This window comes from Sapajus apella, unplaced genomic scaffold (assembly GCF_009761245.1).
Source record: "Sapajus apella isolate SASKATOON/1434 unplaced genomic scaffold, GSC_monkey_1.0 scaffold16, whole genome shotgun sequence".
Classification (NCBI taxonomy): Eukaryota; Metazoa; Chordata; class Mammalia; order Primates; family Cebidae; genus Sapajus; species Sapajus apella.
In genome coordinates, this window is record NW_022436956.1 from 26,512,954 (window position 1) to 26,538,745 (window position 25,792).

A 25,792-nucleotide genomic window follows, 5' to 3' on the forward strand; every position below is an offset into this window, starting at 1 on the left:
AAGAGCGTGGACTTCATCATTTCACCAGATTCACTCGTTCCCTTTAAGGCCCAGTCAATAAAAGTATATGGTGTCTTCAAGCTCTGATGTCCTACTATCAGGGATAAAAAGCCATAGGAACACAGTGACTTTGTGAACTTGTAAAAATGCAAGGAGAAAGGCCGGCCATGGGACTCATGCCTATAATCCCGGCACTTTGGGAGGCTAAAAAGGGAGGATCACTTGAGCCCAGGAGTTTTGAGACTAGCTTGAACAACATGGTGAAACCCCATCTCTGCCAAAAAATAAATTATCCAGGCATGGTAGCACAAGCCTGTAGTCCCAGCAACTTGGGAGGGTGAGGCAGGAGGATCACTCGAGCCCTCCACTTGAGGTGGAGGGTGCAGTGAGTCACGTCACACCACTGCACTCCAGCCTGGGTGACAGAGTGAAACCTTGTTTGAAAAAAAAAAGCAAAAAGATTTACCATTTCTGCCTCAAATACAACTTGTTCCTCTTCTCAAACATATACACTTCCCAAATTATCCCATTATGATTTTATTCCTATTTATAAATGATTGACCCTATCCCAACCCCAAGAAAAAAGAAAAATAATTTCCATTCATGTTTTAATGTATATATTCTTAGCCAATAAATCCAAGAAAAAGTATACACATATACAAGTAGCTTCCCCTCAACATCTTTCTGTATTGTAAGTCATGTTTCTACGTGTCTTGTTCTGGGGTATCTAGTGCATGTGGCATGTGCTCAGCCCCTACCACAGAATTTCAGTAACTTTGTCATCTCATAAATTCCTTCCACCGGGGTCAGTAGGTATCCAATTATGTATGTCATCAGCTTATGCATGCAGTCTTCCCAGCTGCCAAGCAGAATCTATAGTTGTTCCTTTTAGACCCCCAGTTATTCCAGTGACACCCTCCCCACTTCGTAGTAATAATAAGTGATGTGTGTTGCCCTTCAGATGCAAAGAGCTTTGGTGGATCCACCTAGCTGCTCTAGACATGTCCAAATTTGCCTGACCCATAGGGCGTACACAGCGCAGACAGTCCAGCTGCAACCTCTAGGTTACATAAGTCCAAAGATTAAATACTATTTTGGAAAATTAAAAGGGCAGATCACATTTTTTTTTCCTGGTCTCTCTGTCTCTTGATCGCTCTCTATCACCCGCCTTCTCTCCACCGCTGTCCCTCCTCCTTCCAAATGCCCTACTGTGTACGTTTGCTCATTGCTAGTTGAGTGCCTGTGTCTAAGTTGGAAGACACAAAAATCTAAGACACCTAGATGCAGGAGAAGTCAGAGAAAGCAAGCTCCTTCTTTGGAAACACTCCTTCTGTGATCCCAGGTGTGGCATCCACAGATAAACGGCAGCACTGTGGTGGCAAGAGGGAGAAACAAGACCGGGGAGTGGTTTCCAGTTGTATCCTGGGTGGCCAATGGTTCCCAGCTGATCTGGTTAATCATTATTAGAATCTCATCAGCAATTTTTAAATGAAGACAGATAATCAGGCCCCAACCTGGTGCTTTTGAAGTAAGGCACGGAGGTTTTACTTATTTATTTTTAATTCTCCAGAATATTTGGGTGCTCATTCAAGTTTGGGTACTGCTACAGCTTAGCTTCCTCCCTGGTAAGGGCTGTCAGAATTTTTGGCATGGGGAATAATAGCCAGAAATAGCTTCCCTTTCATTTATTTATCAAGCTTCTTTCCCACTCTACATCAGACCCTATGTTAAGTGCTGGAAATGAAATAGTGAAATGAAAGCAGGATTTTATATTCTAGCAGGGAACACCAGATTGCCGCAGGGGTCGGGCAGGCAGCATACCACGGAACACTAGGATGTGCCACTTGCATCATGACCATCATGGATTTGTACATGTCTTATGGCAATTTCCAGCAAATGACAGGAACCAGTCTGGAGAAAGGGGTGCCCTTTAGAATTCACACAGGGATACTATGTGGCCTAGCTGCCTAGGTAACAGCTAGGTACACTGACGATTACAGTATAAGGTGGTGGCTGTTGTGGTGATGCATGACGTTGCTGCCAGGAAAGAATGTAGAAGAACTTAAGTCAGACTAGAGGATCAAGATCCCTTCCTGAATGAGGAGAGCTAATTTTTGAAGGACAAATAAGACTAAGCCAGGCAATTAGGAATCCAGACGCTCCACTAGGCAAAAGAAATGACGTAAACCAAGGTGCAGAGAGTAGAGAGGCAGGAATTCATGTAGGTCACTGAGGCTCAATGACCCAGTACAAGGTGAGGGCTGATAAGAGATGGGGCAAGAGAGGTTGGCAGAGGCCACAGCACAGGGAAGTCTGCAGAGAAGTGGCATGATTCAGTTTATATTGAGCGCTCTAAAGAAAGTATAGGGAATTGATTGGATTGGGACAAAAACCTGGACACAGAGAACAGTTAAGAGGCTATTACAGCAAAAAACGGCAAAGGATGATAAATGTCTTAATTAGGGTAAAGGCAGGGAGATGTAGCGACGTGGATGGGTTTGAGGCAGATTTCTGAGTTTGAATCAACAGGATTTGTTGATTGGGAGGATAGGAAGGAGTGGGATAGAAGGAGGACACAGAGTCCGTTTTGGACAAGTATGATCTCAGTGGCCTATGGCCATCCATGTGAACGTCCTCATTGGGTAAAGCATGCCCCACCAATACTTGGGGGGAAATCACCCAGGGTTCTGGTTAGAAAAGAATATTCTTGAGCCCCACCCTACTCTATTGAGTGAGAATTTCTGAATGGTATCTGTAAAGGTATGGAAATGAGAGAATATTTAATGGAGGCAGAATTAATTTGACAAGTCTAGAGTGCAGGTACCTATGGAGGAGAGTGTGAGCACATGAGATTTGAAGGGTGCTGGACTATCCAGGGAAGTTTGCTGGATTAAAGAAAAGCCTTATGTCATGTTAGGATTTTGATTTTTTTTTAATTTCTTTAATTTTTTTGTATTTTTAGTGGAGACACAGTTTCACCATGTTGCCCAGGCTGGTCTTGAACACCTGACCTCAAATGATCTGCCCACCTCAGCTGGGATTACAGGTGTGAGCCACTGCGACTGGCCTCATGTTAGGATTTTAGATAATACTTTATTGTAAGGTTTTTAGGTGAGATCTTTCTATTGATGGTGTGAAGGATGGAGAGGAGCCCAGAAGAGAAACTGTAGAAGCTGAGTATCAGGAAGAATGACTGGAGATGGAGAAGTGGGGATATACATGAAATCTCTCAGATATAGCATCAATAGGACTTGTGGGTAAATGCAGAAGATGAGGTGTCTTAGTATCCCTTAAAATGACCAACTATAATTTTCATGGGGCTTTTACAAGTATAATTTTCATGATACCACTGTTGCTTTTTTTCACTCTCCAAGTGGAAACTCGTCACATCAGAAACATAAATTAACTTGTGGGAAGGCCTGGGAGTGGGTGCAGAGACTCCAAGCTCTCAAAACTGCCGAGTCCTATGCTCTTCTACTCAAGTCCGCAGGAGCACACACGGCCATGGCCCCCTTGGGCAAGCATGCATCCTTGCACTCGCTGCCTGCCCTGACACTTGGTGGTGGCATCCCAGCTGTGCTCCAGGCATCCCCTGGTCCTTTAGCTGCATCTCCCACACACCTGCCATTGTCAGAAACCTGCTCCAAATCAGAAGCAGGGCCTGGCGAGCTGGTGAGTGTTGGGCTGAGGGGATGCACCGTGAGGGATGTAGCCCAGTAGAATTCTGGAAAGAACCTTCACAGTCTGGCATGTAGCCCTGGCTCCGGGCATACTGGATTACTTGCTAGTCCCTGACCTCCCTTGCAGTGCCCCCATCTCCAAGCTTTTGCTCAGGCTATTCTTTAGCCTCTTGTTCCACTTCCACTGCCATCTTCCTATTGCCTTCCCTGTTTATCCCTGGAAGGGCTTGCTGGCCCCTCTGCATTTCCCATGTGTTTTCCTTATACCTCTTTATCATCCTTATCAAATCTTGACTTAGGTTTTGACTCTTTATGTACCTGCTGTTTCCTAAAAGCTCTCAGAGAACAGGGTCCCTATCTGAGTCACATTTGTTTCCTCCAAAGAGCTCAACATAGTATGTAGAGTGTAGGAGGAAAACAGGCTCAATAAATGTGTATGGAAAGGAAGAATAAAAATAAAGGCCATATTTAACTCCTGGATATTATTAGTAGATCCAGTATTTCAGAATTACGTGGAAAAAAATCTCTACTTTTCATTTCAATTTCTGTTAAAATCTGAGCTAAACTGTAAAATACATGTGGATATCTTAAGGATATAAAATTATTTGGTCTCCCAGGTTTTATGTTTAACTTTTATGAGCCACGAAGCAGCTAGAAGTCTGAAAGGACACCTTTGCCTTGCAACTTTTAATTGATCTGACTTAGAGTCCCAGTTTCTTTAACTCTTGATCCCCACTGCTGTTCTCTCAGCGGAGGAAAGGGCCTGATTTCATACAGAGCGCTCAGTCATTGTGGTCTATTAAATCTTTTTTTTTTTCTTTTTTCTTTTTTGAGACTGAGTTTTGCCCTTTTCGCCCAGGCTAAAGTGCAGTGGTGCGATCTCAGCTCACTGCAACCTCCGCCTCCTGGGTTCAAGCAATTCTCATGCCTCAGCCTCCTGTGTAGCTGGGATTACAGGCACCTGCTACTGCACCTGGCTAATTTTGTATTTTTAGTATAGATAGGGTTTCACGATGTTGGTCAGGCTGGTCTCTAATTCCTGGCCGCAAATGATCCACCTACCTCGACCTCCCAAAGTGCTGGGATTACAGGCATGAGCCACCACACCCGGACAGTCTATTAAATTTTGAATTCAGACAGAGAACCACTTGGCATAAGATTATAGATTTATTTCAAAGATTATGCCAGGTGTGGTGGCTAGTGCCTGTAATCCCAGCACTTTGGGAGGCGGAGGTAGGAGGATCACCTGAACCCATGAGGTTGAGCTCACAATGTACTGAGATCGTGCCACTGCACTCCAGCCTGGGTGTCAGAATGAGATCGTGTCTCAAATAAATAAATAAATAAATAAAAGATGAAAATTTATCTCAATTCTGGGCCTAGATCTTAAATCAGTCAGCTTCTCATTGAATTTGAGAAAGCAGCACAAATAGTAAAAGAATACTTTTTCACTTCCAAAATGGTTTCCTAGTAAGTCAGGCATCTTTATAGAAATCAACATCCTAAAGCAGTGTTCATTGTAGTTGTTGTTGCGGGTTTTTTTACTCTCTCTCTTTTTAAATTATCTTATGTACTGTCATTTCTGGTTGTTACTTAATTGCTCTTTACAATAAAAATGCACAGAAACAGAAAATTTGTTTCCCATTAGGAAGAAGAGTCAGCGTACTGTACTGGTTAACGAGGGCTCTGGATCCAGAGAGCCTTTGCCTAGCTTTTAGCTTAGCCAATAACTGTGTACCTCGGGCAGTTAATTCTAACTTCTCTGTACCTCCATCTTCTCATCTATAAAATGGGAGTAGCCATAATGTCCATCTCAGGAGAGTGATCTATCTAAATAACTTAACACGCACCAAGATTGGGCCTAACACATAATAAACAGTGCAACAAACCTAGCTGTTATATTTTATGTTTTATGTTGTGCTCAAATATAGATCCACTAATATGTAATTTTTTCTTGGCTACCTGAGTGACAAAGATGTAAAGCATTGATTCTAAGCAATCATAAGAAATGGTTTCTAATTTTTTTTTCAATAATGCACTAACGAAGAAACATCTTTCTGCAGAGAATTAGAACTAGATCTTCTCAGGATATCAAAAGCTAATGGCAAATGTGCTGTTGATTTTTCCTCCCAGTAAAAGTTAGACTCTTCTTCAAAGAAATCATTTCAAATTATTTCCACAGATGCGACGGCCACGCAGGACCTCCAGTGCCTGTGAGCGGAGCTGCTGTGGTAAGTAACCAGATAACTACAAGTTACTCTAAGAAATTCGGAATTTATGTAATCCCAGGTGGCTACCTATTTAAGTAGGATTTCCCTCGGCTCAGTTTTAAATTTATTTTAGAAGCTTGGATTTCTCCTCAAGAGTTCAAAGCTTTCCAATTATTTTTGGCTTCCAGATGACTCTGGTACTGGAATTCTCTGCAGGAAGGAGTGAGGCCATCATGTTTCTAGACACACCATCGGTGGCATCTCTGGTATTTTACCACATGTCACTCTCATATAGCCCTGAGAGGTTGATCAGAGGAAGTTGCCAGAGGCAGCCACAGCCACATTTGCCAGCCAGGATGGTCCTGAACCAGACCCTTTATGAGTGCAGCCGTCATTTGTACTCAAAGAGGAAGCCATGATAGGTGAGATACAGGAACAAGTTCGTATGAGAGTTGACCCAGCGAGACGCTTCCTCAGAGACTAAAATTTAAATTTGTCACCATGTTCAGATGCTGACAAGATAAAGAAGTTAAGCTTTTTGTTTCCACTTTTTCATGGTCAAAACTTTTGATCTACAGATGCCTGTGTCTTCCTGCATAACTCATGTGGTTTGGAAGTAAAAGAAAGGGAGAGTTTGGAAGGGACCTTTAGGAAGCTTCCGGAAGCATGCAGGAGGAGAACAAGTATACTTATCAGTGGATCATGGCCTTAGTACTGGGCACCTCCGTTTTTCTTTCTCTGTTGCTCTCTTTCTCTCTCTCTCCCTCTTTGCAAAAAGCATGGGATAAAATTCTGGTGAGGAGTGCATATCAAGAGAGGTTCTTTTTCCTTTTTTTTTTATTTTTTTTTTGAGACAGAGTCTCTTTCTGTCACCCAGGCTGGAGTGCAGTGGTGTGATCTTGGCTCACTGCAACCTCTGACTCCCAAGTTCAAGTGATTCCCCTGTCTCAGCCTCCCAAGTAGCTGGGATTACAGGCCCACGCCACCACGCCCAGTTAATTTTTATATTTTTAGTAAAGACAGGTTTCACCATGTTGGCCAAGCTGGTCTTGAACTCCTGGCCTCAAGTGAGCCTCAGCCTCCAAAAGTGCTGGGATTACAGGCATGAATCACCGTGCCCAGCCAGAAACAGGGGTTCTTTGCACTACTTCTTTCTGGACGATAACACTGAGCCCTATTTTTCTCCTGTGTATGTCTCAGGCCCAACCATGACACCAGCACTAACAACTGCTACGCTCTAGTGGAGAACTTACTGTCCTCCAGGCACTTGACATAGATCATTTCATTTAATCCCCAGAAAAAAAAAATCAATAAAATTGGTATTATTATTCTCCCCATCTTAAAGACAAAGAAATTGAGGTTTAAAGAGTTAAAGATCATGCTCAAGGTCACCCTGGTAAATGATAGACTCAGGATTAGAAAGCCTGGTTTTCTGGAAACTCTACAGCGGGAAGTCAGTCATGCCTACAGCTCCTCAGCTCTGATGCCCTGATTACACCTGCACCGCAGAGACTCAGCTCGCCACCTGCAGAGACTCTGCTTTAACTGAGCAGTGGACTGAAGTGGCATGACCTCCCCATCCAGCTTTGCTCTCTGAGAGGACAGAGCCCTGCTCCAGAATGCTTCTGTACTCTTTGTTTTCCTGGGGAAAATATTCGGACTGACCATCCTCTGCCGTTTGAGAGCCATGGGGTCTGAAGCAGAAAACAGATGTAAAAAGAAAGGCAAATGCCTGGAACAAGTGGAGCTAATTTGGAGTTTTGGGGATTTGAAAATCCAGTCTAGGGATTAATAGATGTCACATTTTGACAGTCCTGGTTGTCACTTGCATCTAACCATTTCATTGTTCAGAGCATGTCAATCTAAAAGGCAAGAGCAGGACAGATAAGTGAAATGGAAGCCAGTGATCATTGCTCCCCACGAATAACTATTATGAAAAGTAAGAGAGAGGCTGGGCAGAGTGGCTCAGCCCTATACTCCCAACACTTAGCGAGGCCAAAGAGGATTACTTGAGGCCAGGAGTTTGAGACCAGTTTGGGCAACATAGTGAGATCCTATGTCTACGAAAAAAAAAATGTTTTTTAATCAGCCAGGTGTGGTGGTACATGCTTGTAGTACTAGCTAATCAGGAAGCTGAGGAGGAAGGATCACTTGAGCCCAGGAGTTGGAGGCTGCAGTGAGGTATAATTGCATCACTGTAGTCCAGCCTGGGCAACAGAAAGAGGAAAGGAAGAAAGGAAAAAAGAAAGAGAGAAGCAAGGAAGGAAGGAAGGAAGGATTGATTGTAAAAAGAGAGAAAAAAATAATGAAAATACTATCTCTAAATTTTTTAAGTGATGTCTGAAATAAGACTTCTGCATGACATGTAGATTTCCCTTACTTATTCAAGGAAGTCCTATCCCCTTAACCCCACAGAGCTGGAAGTTGACCATTGATGCCATAGGGATTCTCTCCAAGATTTGAGGTGATGAACTTCTCATCACTTGGTTGGCAGCCTGGCAGGAATGGTACAAGCAGATTCCACCATTTTATGGGAAGTTATACCTTATTATTAGATGATCTTCCACTTAGAAAGGAAGGAAGCTGCTACTTAAACATATGCATAAGCTTAAAAGAAGCAAAAGAAACATAGAAATTTTAGAGCTAGAGAAATACTTATAGATCTTCTAGCCCAGGATTTCTCTCAACCTCAGCACCATTGACATTTTGGACTCCTGTGTATTGCAGGGAGTTTAGGAGCATGCCTGGGCCACTTGACTATTCCTTATCTCTAGAAAACTCTGGCTGATACTTCCAATGTGGTATTTCTTACACTGGGCTCTTTATCCAGGTTGGTATGAGCTCCCCAGGCAGGGTCTGTATATTAGTTCATTTTCATGCTGCCGACAAAGAGATACCCAAGACTGGGTGATTTAAAGAAAAAGAGGCTTAATGGAGTCACAGTTCCATGTAGCTGGGGAGGCCTCACAATCATGATGGAAGGTGAAAGGCACATCTTACATGGTGTCAGGCAAGAGAGAACGAGAGCCAAGCTAAAGGGGAAACCCCTTATAAAACCGTCAGATCTCGTGAGACTTATTCATGACCGTAAGAACAGTATGGGGGAAACCACCCCCATGATTCAATAATTTCCCACTGGGTCCCTCTCACAACATGTGGGAATTGTAAGAGCTACAATTCAAAATGAGATTTGGGTGGGGACACAGCAAAACCTTATCAGCCTGTGTATCCCCACTGCCTGGCACAAACTGAGCACTCAGTAATTGAAAGAAGAAATGAATGAGTGGTTTTAAGCTGCAGGTACATTGGTGGATATGACCTGTGCAGGGAAACAGACCCACAGAACTAATTCAGGAACACCTTGAAAAATTCGTTTGTTGACTTTACCAAGGCGTTTGATAACATCAGTGAGTTTAGGCTTCAGGTCTGACAGCTGTTCTACAGGTTTGGCTGCCCTAGGAAGTTCTCAAGTACTCTAGGGCTACGCTATGACAGAGGTTTGTTTGTCTAGTAAGGTCAGAATCACAGACAATATCAGCAAAGTGAATTGGAGTTGTGTAAAAGGCCTCATTTTGCTCAGTCTATTTTATGTACCATGTAAGTGAGACCCTGAAAGCCAGCATTTTGCAACTGGCCTCTCATCCTGTGGGATACTTTTCTACCTCATTTGGCTACCAGCATTAACAGGAGTCCTCCAGGAAGTTCCCTATAACCACAAAAGAATAGTAGCAACAGTAAGAATTACTAAGTGCTGACATCATTCTAAATGCATTGCAACTATTAATACTAATTCACCTAATTCTTACAGCAACCCTATGCAATGGGTATTGTTACTGTTGCTGTTATTTTCCTTTTACCAAGAAAGAAACTAAGGTCTAGAGAGATTAAGTAACTTGCCCAAAGTCGTATAAATATTAATGGGCAGAGCCAGGATTGGAACCTATGTAGAGCTCATGTGTTTAACCACTATGCTGTGCTTAACCACTATGCTGTCCTGCCTCCCACATGCTTTTCTGAATCCTAATATTACAAATCTCCAGTATCTCAATTTCTGTAATAATATATACTAGTAATCTTATATAATTAGTTTTCTTTTTTTTTTGAGATGGAGTCTCACTCTGTCACCCAGGCTGGAGTGCAGTGGCACAATCTCGGCTTGCTGCAACCTTTGCCCCTGCCCCAGGCTTAAGCGATCCTCCCACTTCAGCCTCCCAAGTAGCTGAGACCACAGACATGTGCAATCATGCCTGCTAAGTTTTTGTATTTTTGGTAGAGACAGGGTTTCACCATGTTGCCCAGGCTGGTCTTGACTTCCTCAGCTCAAGTGATCTGCCCGCCTTGGCCTCCCAAAATGCTGAGAATACAGGCGTGAATCACCATACCCAACCATATATAGGTACTTTTTTACCTTGGTATATCATAAATCAATTCATAACTAGGTGCAAAGTATCACGCCATATGCAATGCAAGGCATGGACTGTCTAAGACAAAGTGTCTCTCTTCGGAGAGTTTACCGTCTAACTGAAGACATGTACATTAGTGAAATAACAGTAAAAAAAATAAATAACAGAAATAAGTGGGTTTGGGATCAGATCATATGAGTATGGGTAGCCAGTGCCATCATATATATTATTCATGTGATTTACAATAAGGCAGTTACATCAGTTTCCTCACCTGAAAAATGGGAATGATAATTCCTACTTAATTAACATATTTGTTATAAGATTCAGTAAGAGAGGATATTTTTAAGTATATTAAAAACAAATGAGTAATTTTGTTCAAATATTAGAAAGTTGGAGGCTGGGCATGGTAGCTCATGCCTATAATCCTGGCACTTTAGGATGCCAAGGTGAAAGGACTGATTGAGCCCAGGAGTTTAAGACCAGCCTGGACAACGTAGCAACCCATTTCTACAAAAAAATTAAAAAATTAGCCAGGCATGGTGGCACACATTTGTAGTCCCAGTCACTCAGGAAGCTGAGGTGGGAGAACTGCTTAAGCCAGGAGTTCAAGGTTACAGTGAGCAGTGATTGCACAACTGCACTCCAGCCTGGGTGGTGGAGCAAGTCTCTCTCTCTTAAAACAACAACAACAACAAAAACTGGAAAGGATTTTGACACAATTGTGCTGCAAAGAGGTGTTAGAACCTCATCCTCTAGGCCAGGGATGGGAAATAGGCTTCACTTTTTATGGCAACTCCACAGCATGGAGCATTATTTTCAGGGGGCTTCTGAGTCCAAAACTAAGCCCTGATGAGAATCAGTCACTGTCTGCTCTGAGTCCTGGAGGGATTTACTTCTAGGTCAGAAGAAACTTCAGGTGCCTCCCAGCAGCTCTATGACTGGTATTTGGCTTCAGAGAATGCCTACTACAAGGATGTAATGCACTAATAGGCCAAGAGCTGCAAAACTTGATCATGAGTAGAATGAAGTGTTTTAGCATTGGCTCTGGAATCTGACAGACTGGAAATGAATCCCCTCCCTCCACCAATGTGACCAGAGACTAATGACCTGACCTCTCGAATCCTCAGTTTTCTTCTCTAGGATAATCAATGTTTAGTTGCTGCTGCTAACAACAGCAATAATATCTCATAATTTAATTAATTTATTCAAGCTAATAATAACTTAGCTTAAATAAAAGTTAGGAGTCTATAGGGAGTGATAGTTTTCAGTATTTGATGTCTGATACCTACTATTGACTCACAGCTTCTTTTTTTTTTTTAATCACTAACATCACCCTTGCAGAATTACAGATGAATGTAAATGAAACCTCCGTATTTTCTCTTGTTAGCTATATAATTTACATCTCTATGTGTTGAAAGCATCCTGGGCATGTTGTTTGAGTAGGGTGGGTCTTGAAGTAGCAGATCTGGGCACAAATAAAACCAAAGGAAATTATACTCAGGGTCTCTAGAGGATAGTGATTCTTCCCAGCCTGGAGAGGGTCACCTCTTCGCATGACCCCTCTGTTCATGTACTTTTCATTTCATTGTGAATTATCATTACAAAGGAATGCAATCCTGGGGGCCACAAGGAATGTACTGGTCTACATACATAGAGAAAAGATTGTTTGGGTGTTAAATGATTAAGAGAGAATTATGCCTGATATTCTCTTAATCAGATATATCTACTTTGCACCAACTATCAAAATTGCAGATTTGAGAAGAATGGATTTATAAGATCTGTGACTAATTGTTATCACTAATAATAACAATTATCGATGTAAGGTAACCTCTGAATTGGACAGACAAGAGGGAACACTTTGATGTAGGGTAAAAAGAATTAACTTTAACTGATCTGATTTCTCAAATGGTTAGTTTTAGGTTTTATTACCTCCAATCAGTATCCCACTATAGTTGTGTTTTGCTTTTAATATTTGTTTACTTCTGAATTTTAATTAGTATGCTAAATTATTCGATGACCAATAAGTTATCATGGGAGCATGCCTTCCTTATTAATAAATCTCCTTTGTGAGTAGTCAATTGTGGCTTACTCATACAATGACAACTATAGGTCAATGAAATTTGGGCAGGTTTCTGTAGGAATTAAGTGACCTAGACCTTGAGAAAGAAAACAAGCAGGAGTGAAAATACAAGGTCACGAGGAATGTAGTGGGTAAGAGAACCAGCGCAGTGGAATCGGACAGACCTGTGATGGAGAACTCAAGAAGTTGGAGCTTTGGAAATGTTGACATGTGATCTTAGGTATGAAAGATGAGATAAAAATGTAGTGGTGAAGGTCAAATGGAAAGGGAAATCTTGAGGTGGGGAAGAGGGACTCAAGAGACAAGGACTGGGTAGCAAAGAAAGCTGAAGATCAAGACTGGAAAGGGAAGTGGGTGAGTGCAGGATGAGTTCAAGTGGAGTCATGAGTGACAGAGCCAGTTTGACAGAGGAAATGCAAATGGGGTTTTGGCACAAGAAAGTGAAAGCATGGGAGTGGATAATGTCCACAAGGTTATGAAGACAAATAAAAGCTTGAAAGTAGAGCAGTGATTGGATTTTATGAAATCAAGATAAATACTTGGTAGTAAAATATAGTAATAATAATAGCCGGGCTCAGTGGCTCATGCCTGTAATCCCAGCACTTTGGAAAGCCTAGCCAGGTGTATTGCCTGAGATTGGGAGATCGAGACCAGTCTAGTCAACCTGGTGAAACCTTGTCTCTACTAAAAATACAAAAGAAGTAGCTGATGTGGTGGCATGTGCCTGTAATCCCAGCTACTCAGGAGGCTGAGGCAGGGGAATTCTCGAACCAGGGAGGTGGAGGTTGCAGTGAGCTGAGATCACACCACCACACTCTGGCTTGGGCAACAGAGCGAGACTCTGTCTTAAAAAAGTAAAATAAAATAAAATAAATAATAAAGGCAAACAAGTTTAGTTTTAAGTCATTCTCTTAAATCCTTTCATTGAAAAATTAGCAAGATTTTTTTACGTCATTTATTATTTATACAGTCATATTTTTGAATGCCTTTGTTTCAGAACTACCAAATCAGCTCCTTAATGACAGTCTGAGGGATTCTACCATTCTAGAGCAGCAGCCCCCAGCCTTTTTGGCACCAGGGACCCACTTTGTGGAAAACAACTTCTTCACTGAAGGGGGTGGTTTGGGAATGAAACTGTTCCACCTCTGAACATCAGGCATTAGTTGGATTCTCATAAGAAGAACACAACCTAGATCCCTCACATGTGCAGTTCACAATAGTGTTATATGTAAACTTTCAATGCCGCAAAAGAAGCAGCACTCGAATGTAAATTTCCTCGGCAAGGCAGTTTACTTCTATAGAAGGGTGCAGCTCACAAACGAAACAATGGCGAGTGCACACCTGGACTAGGAGGGGAAGGAGGACTTATTCCTGACAGAGGTAGCCCCTTCTGCTATGTTATTCCCCTACTGGCTAGGGTTAGACTACACAGTCTAGGCTAATTCCGATTGGCTGTTTTAAAGAGAGCAGGGGTACCAGCCAGAGTGGCAGGGTAGGTAGTTTGGCAGGAAGGATGGTTAGGGGCAGGTAACCAGTGGTGACTCAGGTCAAAGCAGGTGACTGGAGCAGGTGACTGGGATGAGTCAGGACAGAGCAGGGGACCAGGGGAAGAGATGTGAACTACTGATTAGAACTGGCAGAAAAGGTTGTTTACTGAAACTACAAGAAATTTAAACTTTAAAATGGAGAACAAAGAACTGAACATACTGACATACTGATCCTATGAAGAGAAATTTAAAACTCATTGGTTCGTGCTTCTTTGAGAATCTAATCCCTGGGCTGATCTGACTGGAAGCGGAACTTAGGCGGTAATGTTCGCCCCTCACCCCACACTGTGCAGCCTGATTCCTAACAGGCCACAGATTAGTGCCAGTCCGTGGCCCAGGGGTCAGGAACCCCTATTCTAGATGACCTCTGATAGAAACACAGTTTTCTCCCTAAATCCGTGAGGTTCACAATTTTTTTTTTTTTTTTTTTTTTGAGACAGAGTCTCGCACTATTTCCCAGCCTGGAGTGCAGAGGCACGATCTTAGCTCACAACAACCTCCACCTCCCTGGGTTCAAGCAATTCTCCTGCCTCAGCTTCCTAAGTAGCTGAGATTACATGCATCTACCACCATGTCCAGCTAATTTTTGTATATAGATATATACAAAAGATATATGTGTGTGTGTGTGTGTGTGTGTGTATAAATTTTTTTTTTTCCAAAACACAGTCTTGCTCTGTCACCTAGGCTGGAGTGCTGTGGCCAGATCTTGGCTCACTGCAATCTGCGTCTCCTGGGTTTAAGCAGTTCTGCCTCAGCCTCCGGAGTAGCTGGGATTATAGGCACCGGCCACCATGCCTAGCTAATTTTTGCATTTTTAGTAGAGACAGGATTTCACCTTGTTGGCCAGGCTGGTTTGGAACTCTGGGACCTCAAGTGATCTGCCCGCCTCAGCCTCCCAAAGTGTTAGGATTACAGGTGTGAGCCACCGCACACGGTCAAGTTCACAAATCTGAAGGTCTACTATGAGTTCTAGCTAACAGGCTCTTAATAACTGGCTCCAATGCTAGGAAATCTAAAATCCAAGCCATTGGAGCCATGGAGACAGCATTCCAAACTCAAGAGAGGTCCATTTCTTTCCTCTCTTCCAGGAATGCCCCGCTAAGATCTGTGTAGTGCTGTTACCACACCCCACCACTTACCCAAAGTTAGTCTTTGGTTCAGGAGTTTCCTTAGTATTGTCCCATCTGTGGTTGCCAAGAAGATGTTACCCGACAAAGGTCCAGATCCAGACCCCAAGAGTGGGTTCTTGGATCTCTCACGAGAACGAATTCAGGACGAGTCCATAAAGTGAAAGCAAGTTTATTAAGAAAGTAAAGGAATAAAAGAATGGCCACTTCATAGACAGAGCAGGCCCTGAGGGCTGCTGGTTGCCCATTGTTATGGTTATTTCGTGATGATATGCTAAACGAGAGGTGGATTATTCAATCCTCCCCTTTTTAGACTATATAGGATAATTTCCTGACCTTGGCATTTTTAAACTGTCATGGTGCTGGTGGGAGTGTAACAGTGAGAATGACCAGAGGTCACTCTTGTCGCTATCTTTGTACTGGTAGGTTCTGGCCGGCTTCTTCATTGTAACCAGTTTTTATAAGCAAGGTCTTTGTGACCTGTACCTTGGGCTGAACTTCTATCTCATCCTGTGACTTAGAATGCCTTAACCAGCTGGGAATGCAGCCCAGTAAGTCTCAGCCTTATCTTACCCAGCCCCTATTCGAGTTGGATTGCTCTGATTCAAACGCCTGTGATGGCGCTATGTAAGTTTGCAGGAAACTTTGGCAGAGAGAGGCTCAGTACCTTGCCTGAAAGACTCATCACTGAAAGAATTAAAGTGGGTATAGAGAAGTTCAAATGGCAAAAACAACACATTATAAATTGAGAAATAAATATTAGAAAAATGGATTTGTAGTGCTTAGACTAAGACTTTTAAGCTTGGGACAGTTTTGTGCGAGTGTGTGAGTATTTTGACTGGTGAAGTCTCAGAAATAATATTGTTCTCTACTTTAAAATTAGGAGGCAAAAATATACAATTCACCCCTGGAAAATCAACTAGTCAACAGTGCATTTGTCCCCAAGCCAGCAATCATGAGGGAGGAGAGTAGTATGCCTACACCGTGGGACACTTCACTGCTGGAGAATGAGTTTTTCCAAGGTAAGTTCATCCATTAAATTGCCTTTGCAACAACTGGTACTAAAGGAAGTAAACAATAACTAGTTTGTATTAAAGTACTCAAAACATATCAAATGCTGTACTTTATTTTTTAAGTCCTCTTGTTTAGCTTATTTGAAGAGGATGCTGATATATTGTTATTAACACAAGTATTAAGAACCTTGTGATTAAATATAATCTAAGCAAATATTCTCAAATCAAGGACCGATAAATATATGGAATAGTAATAATGTTTAATATTTAACCTCAGGGGTCAGGAGTTCAAGACCAGCCTGGCCAACTTGGTAAAACCCCCGACGCTACCTAAAAATAAAAATTAGCTGGATGTGGTCACATGTGCCTGTAATCCTAGCTACTTGGGAGGCTGAGGCAAGAGAATTGCTTGAACCCAGAAGACAGAGGTTGCAGTGAGCCTAGATCACACTATTGCACTCCAGCCTGGGTGACAGAGCAAGACTCCATCTCAGAAAAATAAATAAATAAATAAATAAATATTTAACCTCAGGTAAAAAGGAAATACATCTTTAGGAAACACATCTACAAAGTTTGCTGTTTAATAGACTTTTATTGTTCCAGATTAGGACCCAAATGCACTGTGACAAAATCTAATTGTCACTAAACAATTAACCTTGCACAATGATAAAAACTGAAACAGGTTCCAAAAGCGGTGGCGTTCCAAATGCACATGTATCTTATCATTATATGATCATAGTTCACTTTTACAAAGGTTACTCTGTATAAGCCCAGCCATTTGAAAAGTTAACTCTGAAGTTATCACCAGCTTCACCTTGAGGAACTGTTTAGTTTGCAAAGCCAATACCATCACCTGGCCCTTATCCTGTGGGACAGCAGTCGGGGAGAGACAGCCAGCTGAGCAGTCAACCTAGGGGCTTTCTTCAGGAAGACACTTCCTGGCAGAGACCAGAGGAAAATCACTGATCCAAAATGAAGGTTTTGTTGGAAAAGGAGAGCTACTGTTTATGGAATGAAAATGATAATAATGTGGCCTTTCTGAATAAAGTACAGAAGCAGAGCAGGAATTTTTCTGAACTCAGGAGTGGTGAGTAAAACAGCATTGTTAATCTGGGATTCTAAGTGGCTTTAATTTAAAATCCTGTCATGGAGATGTTAAGAGTGGTTACCTCTAGGTAGAATTCCTGGTGATTTTACCTATTTTGTTATACCTTTCTGTATTTTCTGTTCTAACTACATTTTGCTCTTGTGGTCAGCCAGGGCTTTAAGGGGAAAGGAAAACATAAACAGCTTGAAAGGGAGAATGGATATCAAAGAGATTTTCATTATGATTTGTTTTAAAGATAGATTTTTATTCATTATGCAGTTTTGTTTTGTTTTGTTTTTGCTCCACCTTATACTTCAGCATTGTTTAATTATTTTATTGTGGCTATAGGGAACAAATTACTTCAGGCCCTAGGAGGGGTAAATAAATATTTTCATGAAAACATTGGCAGATTATTCCCTAAAGGATTCCTTAATTACATATCCTTAATATTCAAGATCAGTTTTTCTTTTGGCTGCACAAACTTAATAGCACCAACCTGCAGTTAAAATAGGGTAGGGAAAATCCAGAACAGATTTTTAAAAATCCCTTTAGCAGCTTCCCTAACATAATTGGCATATTGCATGTACATTTCACCTATGTATGCTCAGACACTTACTTTCCTTGTCATTATACAGTTAAAATCAAATTTATAATTTATTCATATTTATTGAACATGAAAATAGTAAATTATACTACTATAGAGTGGGTCTTAAAGAGTCTACAAACCTCAAAGGATTATGATTCTATTCAAAGTCTAATGGGTTTTTATTGAGGAAAAGTTGTCACATACAATTAAATTAATACAATTCAAAGAAAAGCCAACTGTGTCCCCAAAAGGATGTTGTGGCGTGTCTGAGATCACAGAGGCTGTGATCCTAGAGAGCATGAGCCCTCGGTCTGGGCTTGGTCTAGGTCTTCAGTTATCATAAAGAGGTCCCTGGACACTGACTTTGGCACCACTCCCTGAGTTTGCTACTGAAGAAAAATAATAATTATTTGACAATAGCAACTTCATGTCTTTGTAAAACTATGAGCTCATCTTATAGTAAAATCATCTGTATAGTCCATAAAGAGCAGAAAATAAAAAGTGAGCTCTTATGACACAGAGGTTGCATTGCACAGTGGTTGCATGCATGGACTCAGGAAACAGACCGTCTGGGTTCCAATCCCAGTGCTGTGCGATCTTAGCAATTTAGTTAATTTCTTCTTGCTTCAGTTTCCTCATTATAGAATAAGAAGAATAATAGGACCAACCTTCTAAGGTTATGTGAGGATTTAATGAATTAATATATTAAGTGTTTAGGATTCTGCCTGACACACAGAAAGTGCTGTCTTATAGGAATATTAATGGATGTTAATTTTTCCAGAAAAAAAATCTAACATTGGCATATTATTTAATAACAATATATAGCACTTTTAATTATATATATTGTTCAAATCCATCCAACTAAGTATGTTCATAAATTAGGTGTAAACTTTTAGTGTAAATACTGTTTCCTTTTTTTTTTTGATAGAGTCTTTCTCTGTCACTTAGGCTGGAGTGCAGTGGCATGATCTCAGCTCACTACAACCTCTGCCTCCCAGTTTCAAGCAGTTCTCCTGAGTAGCAGGGATTACAGGTGTGCACCACCACACCTGGCTAATTTTTGTATTTATAGTAGAGACAGGGTTTCACCCTGTTGGCCAGGCTGGTCTTGAACTCTTGACCTCAGGTGATCTGCCCACCTCGACCTCCCAAAGTGCTGGAATTCCAGGCGTGAGCCACCTTGCCTGGCCGAAAATGCTGTTTTCTTAACAGTGCAACACAGAAATCATATGCTCTGTAAGAGGCTCATTTCTATTATGATCCCAGGAGGTATACACAGGTGGAAATATTGTAGCAACCTAGTGACATGAAAGAAACAGAAAGACAAGGCTTAATAATACTAACAATTATCAAATTATTCAATGTCTGCATTATTAATTCTTTTTTATTACTAGCCCATATCTTAAAAAAACTCATTACATTTTAGATGCACTAAAAGAAACCATGACTAAAATTCATTGTTAGAAAAATATAGTTCTGTTGTCTTAAGGAATTATGAAAGGTTTACTTTGAAAAAATGTGATTTGAAAAAGTAGGAAAGAAATTTTCACTATAGTCTTGTAAAAGTCAGTCTAAAAAATATAATCAAAATTACATTTATGATAATATCATAAAAAAATTATAAATGAATGCCGGGCGCGGTGGCTCAAGCCTGTAATCCCAGCACTGTGGGAGGCCGAGGCAGGTGGATCATGAGGTCAAGAGATCGAGACCATCCTGGTCAACATGGTGAAACCCCGTCTCTACTAAAAATACAAAAAATTAGCTGGGCATGGTGGCGCGTGCCTGTAATCCCAGCGACTCAGGAGGCTGGGGCAGGAGAATTGCCTGAACCCGGGAGGCGGAGGGTGCGGTGAGCCGAGATCGCGCCATTGCACTCCAGCCTGGGTAACAAGAGGGAAACTCTGTCTCAAAAAAAAAAAAAAAAAATTATAAATGATTATGTTTCTTAAAAAGGAGGCTTCAATGATTCAACTCATTACTAAACTGTAAAAACATATATAAAAAAGTTGATTCACTTTCTCTTTTCAGTTTTAGATGACTTGGATAGCAAATTGGCTCAGGAACAGTCTGCAAGCTCAGTGAACACCAGAACGCCCCTCAACTGTGGATCAAGAACACAGTTTAGTCATTTTTATTCCAGTGGGAACAGACATGGTAATATCACAGAAAGGCACAAAAAACACTATAATGACACTTCCAATATGTCTATCTATGACATCCTAAGACCAGGAGCTCCTAGGGAAGGTTTTAAAACCTTTTCTCCTAGGACAAGGACAATTTATGATATGTATAGAACAAGGGAGCCCAGAGCCTTTAAAGAAGATCATGTGCAAAAGAATACTTTTGGAAGTACTTCGCTGTGCTTTGACAGTAGGCAACGGTCGGCCTTACCAGCCACAGGGCATTTCACAGCAAGAAGCTTACATTTTCCAGCCACAACTCAGAACAAGAGTGTGTTTGTACCACTAAGGCACCGGCAGAGTCCAAAGAGAACTCCTTTATCATCCATCATATGGAACAGATCAGATTTCTCTAGAGATAGGCAGAACCAGGCAGAGTTCCTGAGGGCACCATCACCAATGGAAATTGACCCTGCTGACAAGTATGCGTATCCCAGGTATTTTCAGGAGAATAGGAGCTATGAGTCATACCATTCACAGAATGTTTACCACCATGTTAGTTTAAATGCCCCCATGGAGAATGCAATGAGTCCTGACACTTTTGAGAACTCAGAGAATATGCCATTCTACCATCAAAGCAACCCATTTGCCAGATCTTTCTTCAGCAGTACCTTTGGACAAAGCAGAGAACAGAGGAGATTTGGACAAAGTCCTTTTGGGGGTCAGCAGAAAGGACATTCTTCCTGGTCTGACTTTCATCGAACCAGGAATTCATTCAGTTCTTCTGACAGAGACTTTGAAATGATTTCCATGGAAGCAAATAGTGCATCAGCTATTCATAGCCATAGTGTTTCTTCTGAACACTGGGAATCATTTTCTTCTGGTTATGGAACAGATGTTTCCAGAGGCCAAGAGGAGCCACCTCCCTGGCAGTTTGATTTTCACACATCCACACTGGAGAGGATGGAGGTATCACATGGTAATGAGAACCAGTTGACTCCTCATTTTGGCACGCCAAATGTTTGCTCCATGACTGGTTCAAGCTGTCACATCAAATCTGGTGAGTTGGTAAGTCAACAGGAGGACAGTTCTCCTGTAGAAGTACATATAAACAAAGAAGCTTCCTCATTTGGAATTGCTCAGACTCTAGCACCCTCATTCAAAACTTCCTTTTCCCAGATTTCTGATGACAGAAGGAATTCTCAGAGTTCCAACTTGCAGAATCCCACAGGCACTTTGCCGAAAATTATTCTTAATAAGCCTGCCTCTCATCCAATGAGAAGCCATGCAGAAGTCACTATGACCAACAGCAATTCAACTGACTCTCTGCCTCTTGCCAAAAGCCAGCACAATATCAAAGAAGTAAATAGTGAGAAAGACTTAAATGAATTTATTTCAAAAGAAGACAGACAGCTAAGCAAGATGGACCAGACAAAGAAGGCAAGTGAAATACCCCTGCCTGTTTCACAGACAGGGACGTCAAACCATTTACCTGATTTTCAAAATCCCTTCTCTCAGGACTCAGCCAAGAGCAACAGGTTTGATTTTAATGCATCTACCACAATAAGTTCAAAAAAGCCACCCAGAGTCTTTTCCCGGAAAGATACCTCCAAAACGTATGTACCGTATAAAGATAAATCCAATGACATTAAACAAGATGAGAGGTTTACTGGGAATAGAAAACTTGGCTCGACAGCTTCCCTTCCTTTCATTCAGGAACACAGAACACCACCATCTCTCCCCAGGCCAGACCAAGGTTGTCACCAGGAATTAACTGTAACTAATGAAGATATTTCAAGCATTATTACAAATAACCACTGGAGCTCCGTACCGACTGATACTCAAAATGCACAATCTCTAGAAAAGCCTGTTATTTTAGATACTGAGGGAGAACAATATGCTGCAATTCATTCTACCAACTGTGGCAAGTTGGCTGCTGGCCACAAGACCTCGTGTGATTCTTTAGCTCTGTCATCAGCTGCAATACCAGATTCCTCACCCTCCAGTAATTCTTCCCTTGATGCTCCTGTGGTTCCATCTACTACAGTGTTCTCCAGGAGAAGTCCTTCAGACAAAGATTCATCACTGGGAGAAAGAGAAGAAAAAGACAATGCTGGGAAGGGCCAAAATAATCAGTTTGTTGTAAGTCACTCAGAAAGCCAAGAGAGAAATGATAGTCATGTGCCTGCACATGATGAAGTGGTTGATGTTGTCAAATGCCATTCACACTCTCCTTTTAGGACTGGAAGGGGAAAAGGAAAAATAAGGCATCATATATCCTGTATTGAAAAGTTAAGCAAAACAGAAAATAGAATAGTACCCACCAGTGGTCGTGGGAGCCTCATTGAAGCAAATCAAAGCAATTCCAAAGCTTCCGAGCTTGACACAATTTATTGTACCTTGCCAAGAAAATCAAGCAGTTTTCTCATACATGGCAGGCAGTCAGGAAGTCAAATAATGCCTGCTTCATTGAGGAATGGGCCACTTCCCTTCCAAATCAAAAATAATGTAGAAGATACAATGGGGAACTGTACATTAAACAAATTTAGTCCCGGTTCTCCTGAGTCGGTGACTGAATGTTCCAAAGTCGTTTCAGACTCAGCCCTGGGAGCACCTGAAACCACAGAGAGAATGACAAATGTGAAAAGCGGTGGATCTACTTCTTTTAGAAAAGGACCACTTCCGTTCCTCACCAAGAGGGCTATGTCATGTCCCTCAGGGGAGCCACATGCCTCAACTGGAAGAGAAGAAAGAAAAAAGCCATTGGCCTCAGGCACGGATGCTTCTGAGCTAACACCAAGGCTTTGGGAGAGAATTATTTGCCCTGTGGAAAGTGACTCATCTGTTAGAGATTGTTCTTTAACCAAAAGACACCACCAAAAGGAAAACTTCCAAGAATTCACTGAGAAGGAAGGTAAAATGGCTGCCTCCAGGAGAAGTGTATTTGCCCTTTCAAATGAAGACCCTTTACCTTTTTGTTCAGACTTGTCAGGAAAAGAACGGGAAAAAACTTTACATAAAGTTAAGACAACTAGTATGTTTTCTGTTTCTGGTGATGAAGATAATGTAAAATGTCTGGAGGTGGTCTCAATATATTACACTCTACCAAGGAAACCCAGCAAAAAATTCTGTAACCTCCTTCAACAATATACACAAAATACTGATTCACTTATAGAATCACCTCGAGTGGAGACTGAAACCTTTCCCAATGCTCTAGAAAAAGACGCACAGAATCATTCTACACAAGAGCAGTCAGGAACACCTTCGTGTGAAGATCTAAAGATGTCGGTCAACTCTGATCAGAGTCTGATCATTGAAAATATGACTGCCTTCCGATTATCAAATAGCGGGCTCCTAGAGCCTACATTACAGGAAATGGCTTCTATTGAGGCAGCTGTTTCTCTTCCTAAAGAGGAATCTAAAGTTAGAGAGAATTTTTCAGATAATTTAGCTAAAACACCTTTAGAGGATTCAGAAAACAGGAAAGAAGGAGGCAAAAAATTGCAAAGTGAAACCCTGCATACTTTATTGATGCTTCAGGGAAAAAATGTTTCCAAAGAAAGATCCGAAAATTGCCAACAATCCATTAATTCAAGTGACAGTGGTCCCTCTAGTCTTCCAGCTCTTTCAGAAAATAATATTGGAAATTCCCAAACCAGAAGAAGTTCTTGGGAGTGTACAGGGAGTGGTAGAACCATTCCATTTACTGGAAATGGGAAGTGTCCTCAGAAAGATCACATATCCACAGCTGTAGGTGATGGCTCCAATGGCTCACAGCCTAGGGAAGGCAGAGGGGACATTGACACCAACTGCCAAAGAATGACTAATGAAACACTTTCTCACTCAGAGAGCCAAGTCTTTGCTCTTACTCCAGCACTGCATAAACTATGGCTTGGTGAGGAGACTCAGTCAGATGAACCAGACTTAGGAAATCTGCAGTCTGGACCTAGAGAATTACCTCAAAGAAGTCAGAAGGCAAATATGACAGAGAGCAGGAAGGCTGAAGATGAAATGCAGTTAGCATGGGATCAACCTTCCCTTCCTGAAGGAAACAATAAAAATAAAACCACCTTGGAAGACCTAGTGAAGGGGGAAAATAGATCTTCAGGTAAACACAGATTGGCAGCCATGTCTAAAGCAAGCAGAAAATTCCCAGCTAAAGATGTAAGCCCTAGAAGACATGTAGCTACTATCTTCCCCAAAAGTAGGAGTAGGTCTGGCTTTGACCATTTACCTGTTGGCACAGTGGAGTGCAACCCACTCTTCCCTGAGCCTACTCCAAAGTCTGCAGAATCCAGAGGTGAAAGCAGGTTGAGTGAAGATGGAATGCACATGAAGAAGTCCAAGAAGCCTCTCCCCACTACTTTACTACCCAACAGAGAATCTTCTACACACGCCAGCAACCAGAAGTCTAACAGCATTTCACAACGACATCAGAATGAGTTTAAAAATGTCCCAGGATCACAACAACAGTATGAGAATTCTAAAGACGTCACAATAGCTCAGAATTTAGAAGGAGAATCAGGAGCCCCATCCCTGCTCACATTCACCAGCCTCAGGGAAGCAGAATTCTCTGACGATCAGAGGAGGCTGAGCCCTCCTTTTCCACTGGAGCCTGCACAGAAATCTGGAGTAAGCATCCCACTGGCCAGTTTTCGGCAGCAACAAAGGAGTGCTTCATCTCTGGAGTGGGAACCTGAGCCACACATCTATCGTTCAAAGAGTTTAAAAAGCATTAATGTGCATGGCGATCTGCTACGAAAAAGTCATCCTCCGAAAGTCAGGGAGCGCCATTTTTCTGAAAGTACTTCTATTGACAATGCCCTGAGTCGACTGACCCTTGGGAATGAATTCTCTATCAACAATGGGTACAGTCGAAGATTCAAATCTTTCTCTGAACTCCCCTCCTGTGATGGAAATGAAAGTTGGACTTTTCGCAGCGGGACAAAAGCAGGTCCCAAGTCTGCAACATCTATATGCAGACCTATCGACTATGGGATCTTTGGGAAAGAACAACAGTTAGCTTTCTTAGAGAATGTAAAGAGGTCACTTACACAAGGAAGGTTATGGAAACCAAGTTTTCTTAAGAACCCGGGCTTCCTGAAAGATGATTCGATGAACGCTCCCAAACCCTCAGAGTCATTAAGCTCAAATTCTCCCAGTAGTCAGATGCCAGAAGATGGCTTATCTCCAAGTGAACCACTCAATATCTATGAAGACGACCCAGTGGACTCAGATTGTGATACAGACACAACCACAGATGATGAATACTACCTGGATGAAAAGGACAAAGAGTCAGAACTGTGAGGCTTTTTCAATAAAATGCTTTACCTTTTCCACCAAAAGCTTATAATGGAACTGAGGTGTATATGTGCACATGCATGGGAGGATAAAAGATCTAGTCTGGGCAGTGTCTTCTCTGAAATGTCCCACATCTCCTTTTTTTTCCTCCACACCCAATATAGACACTTCCTGAAAGCTAGAACAATGAATTCTTGTTCTGAGAGAGTCTCTGCTATTTTTTTCTCTCTCTAAATGTTCTTAGCCTGCCTTTCCACCACGCCCACTTAATCCCTAATTCACTGTCTGATTTGGGCTTTCTGCTTTACTTCCCTCCTACCATTTTTCATCTTTAATTGTGATTTACAACCCTAGTATCCCAGGTACATACAAAACTTAGGCATTACCCAGCACAACTGCAAAACTCTGTATTTGTTCTTCGGGTCCACACCTTATGCTCATGACATTAAATAAAAGGTAGGGACGATAACAATGGGGTAAATGTTATCATCCTGTTTGACTCATGAACATTTAGGAAGTTTCAGGTGGTGGTTTTCTCTTTCAAACAAAGATAAGGAATTTTTTTTAACCTGAGAAACTGGTTGCAAAAAGGAAAAAATAAACCCCAAAATAAAGGAATTTTCTAAGTACATCCT

At 41.7% G+C, this 25,792-nt stretch overlaps 1 protein-coding gene across 7 annotated transcripts in view; it reads left to right on the top strand.

The window, feature by feature from the left end:
• EXPH5 (exophilin 5) overlaps positions 1-25,747 on the top strand; it is an 82,443-nt gene extending 56,696 nt beyond the window's left edge. For 5 of the 7 annotated variants that reach the window (XM_032285663.1, XM_032285661.1, XM_032285666.1 and 2 more), the window contains 3 exons: positions 5,863-5,911; positions 15,931-16,069; positions 19,765-25,747. In XM_032285663.1, the coding sequence (XP_032141554.1) occupies positions 5,863-5,911; positions 15,931-16,069; positions 19,765-25,163 (5,587 nt within the window). In that variant the 3' untranslated portion in view covers positions 25,164-25,747. The remainder of the gene's footprint in view (positions 1-5,862; positions 5,912-15,930; positions 16,070-19,764) is intronic. The other 2 variants (XM_032285662.1, XM_032285667.1) reach the window with 2 other exon arrangements.
• Positions 25,748-25,792: the final 45 nt, after the last annotated feature.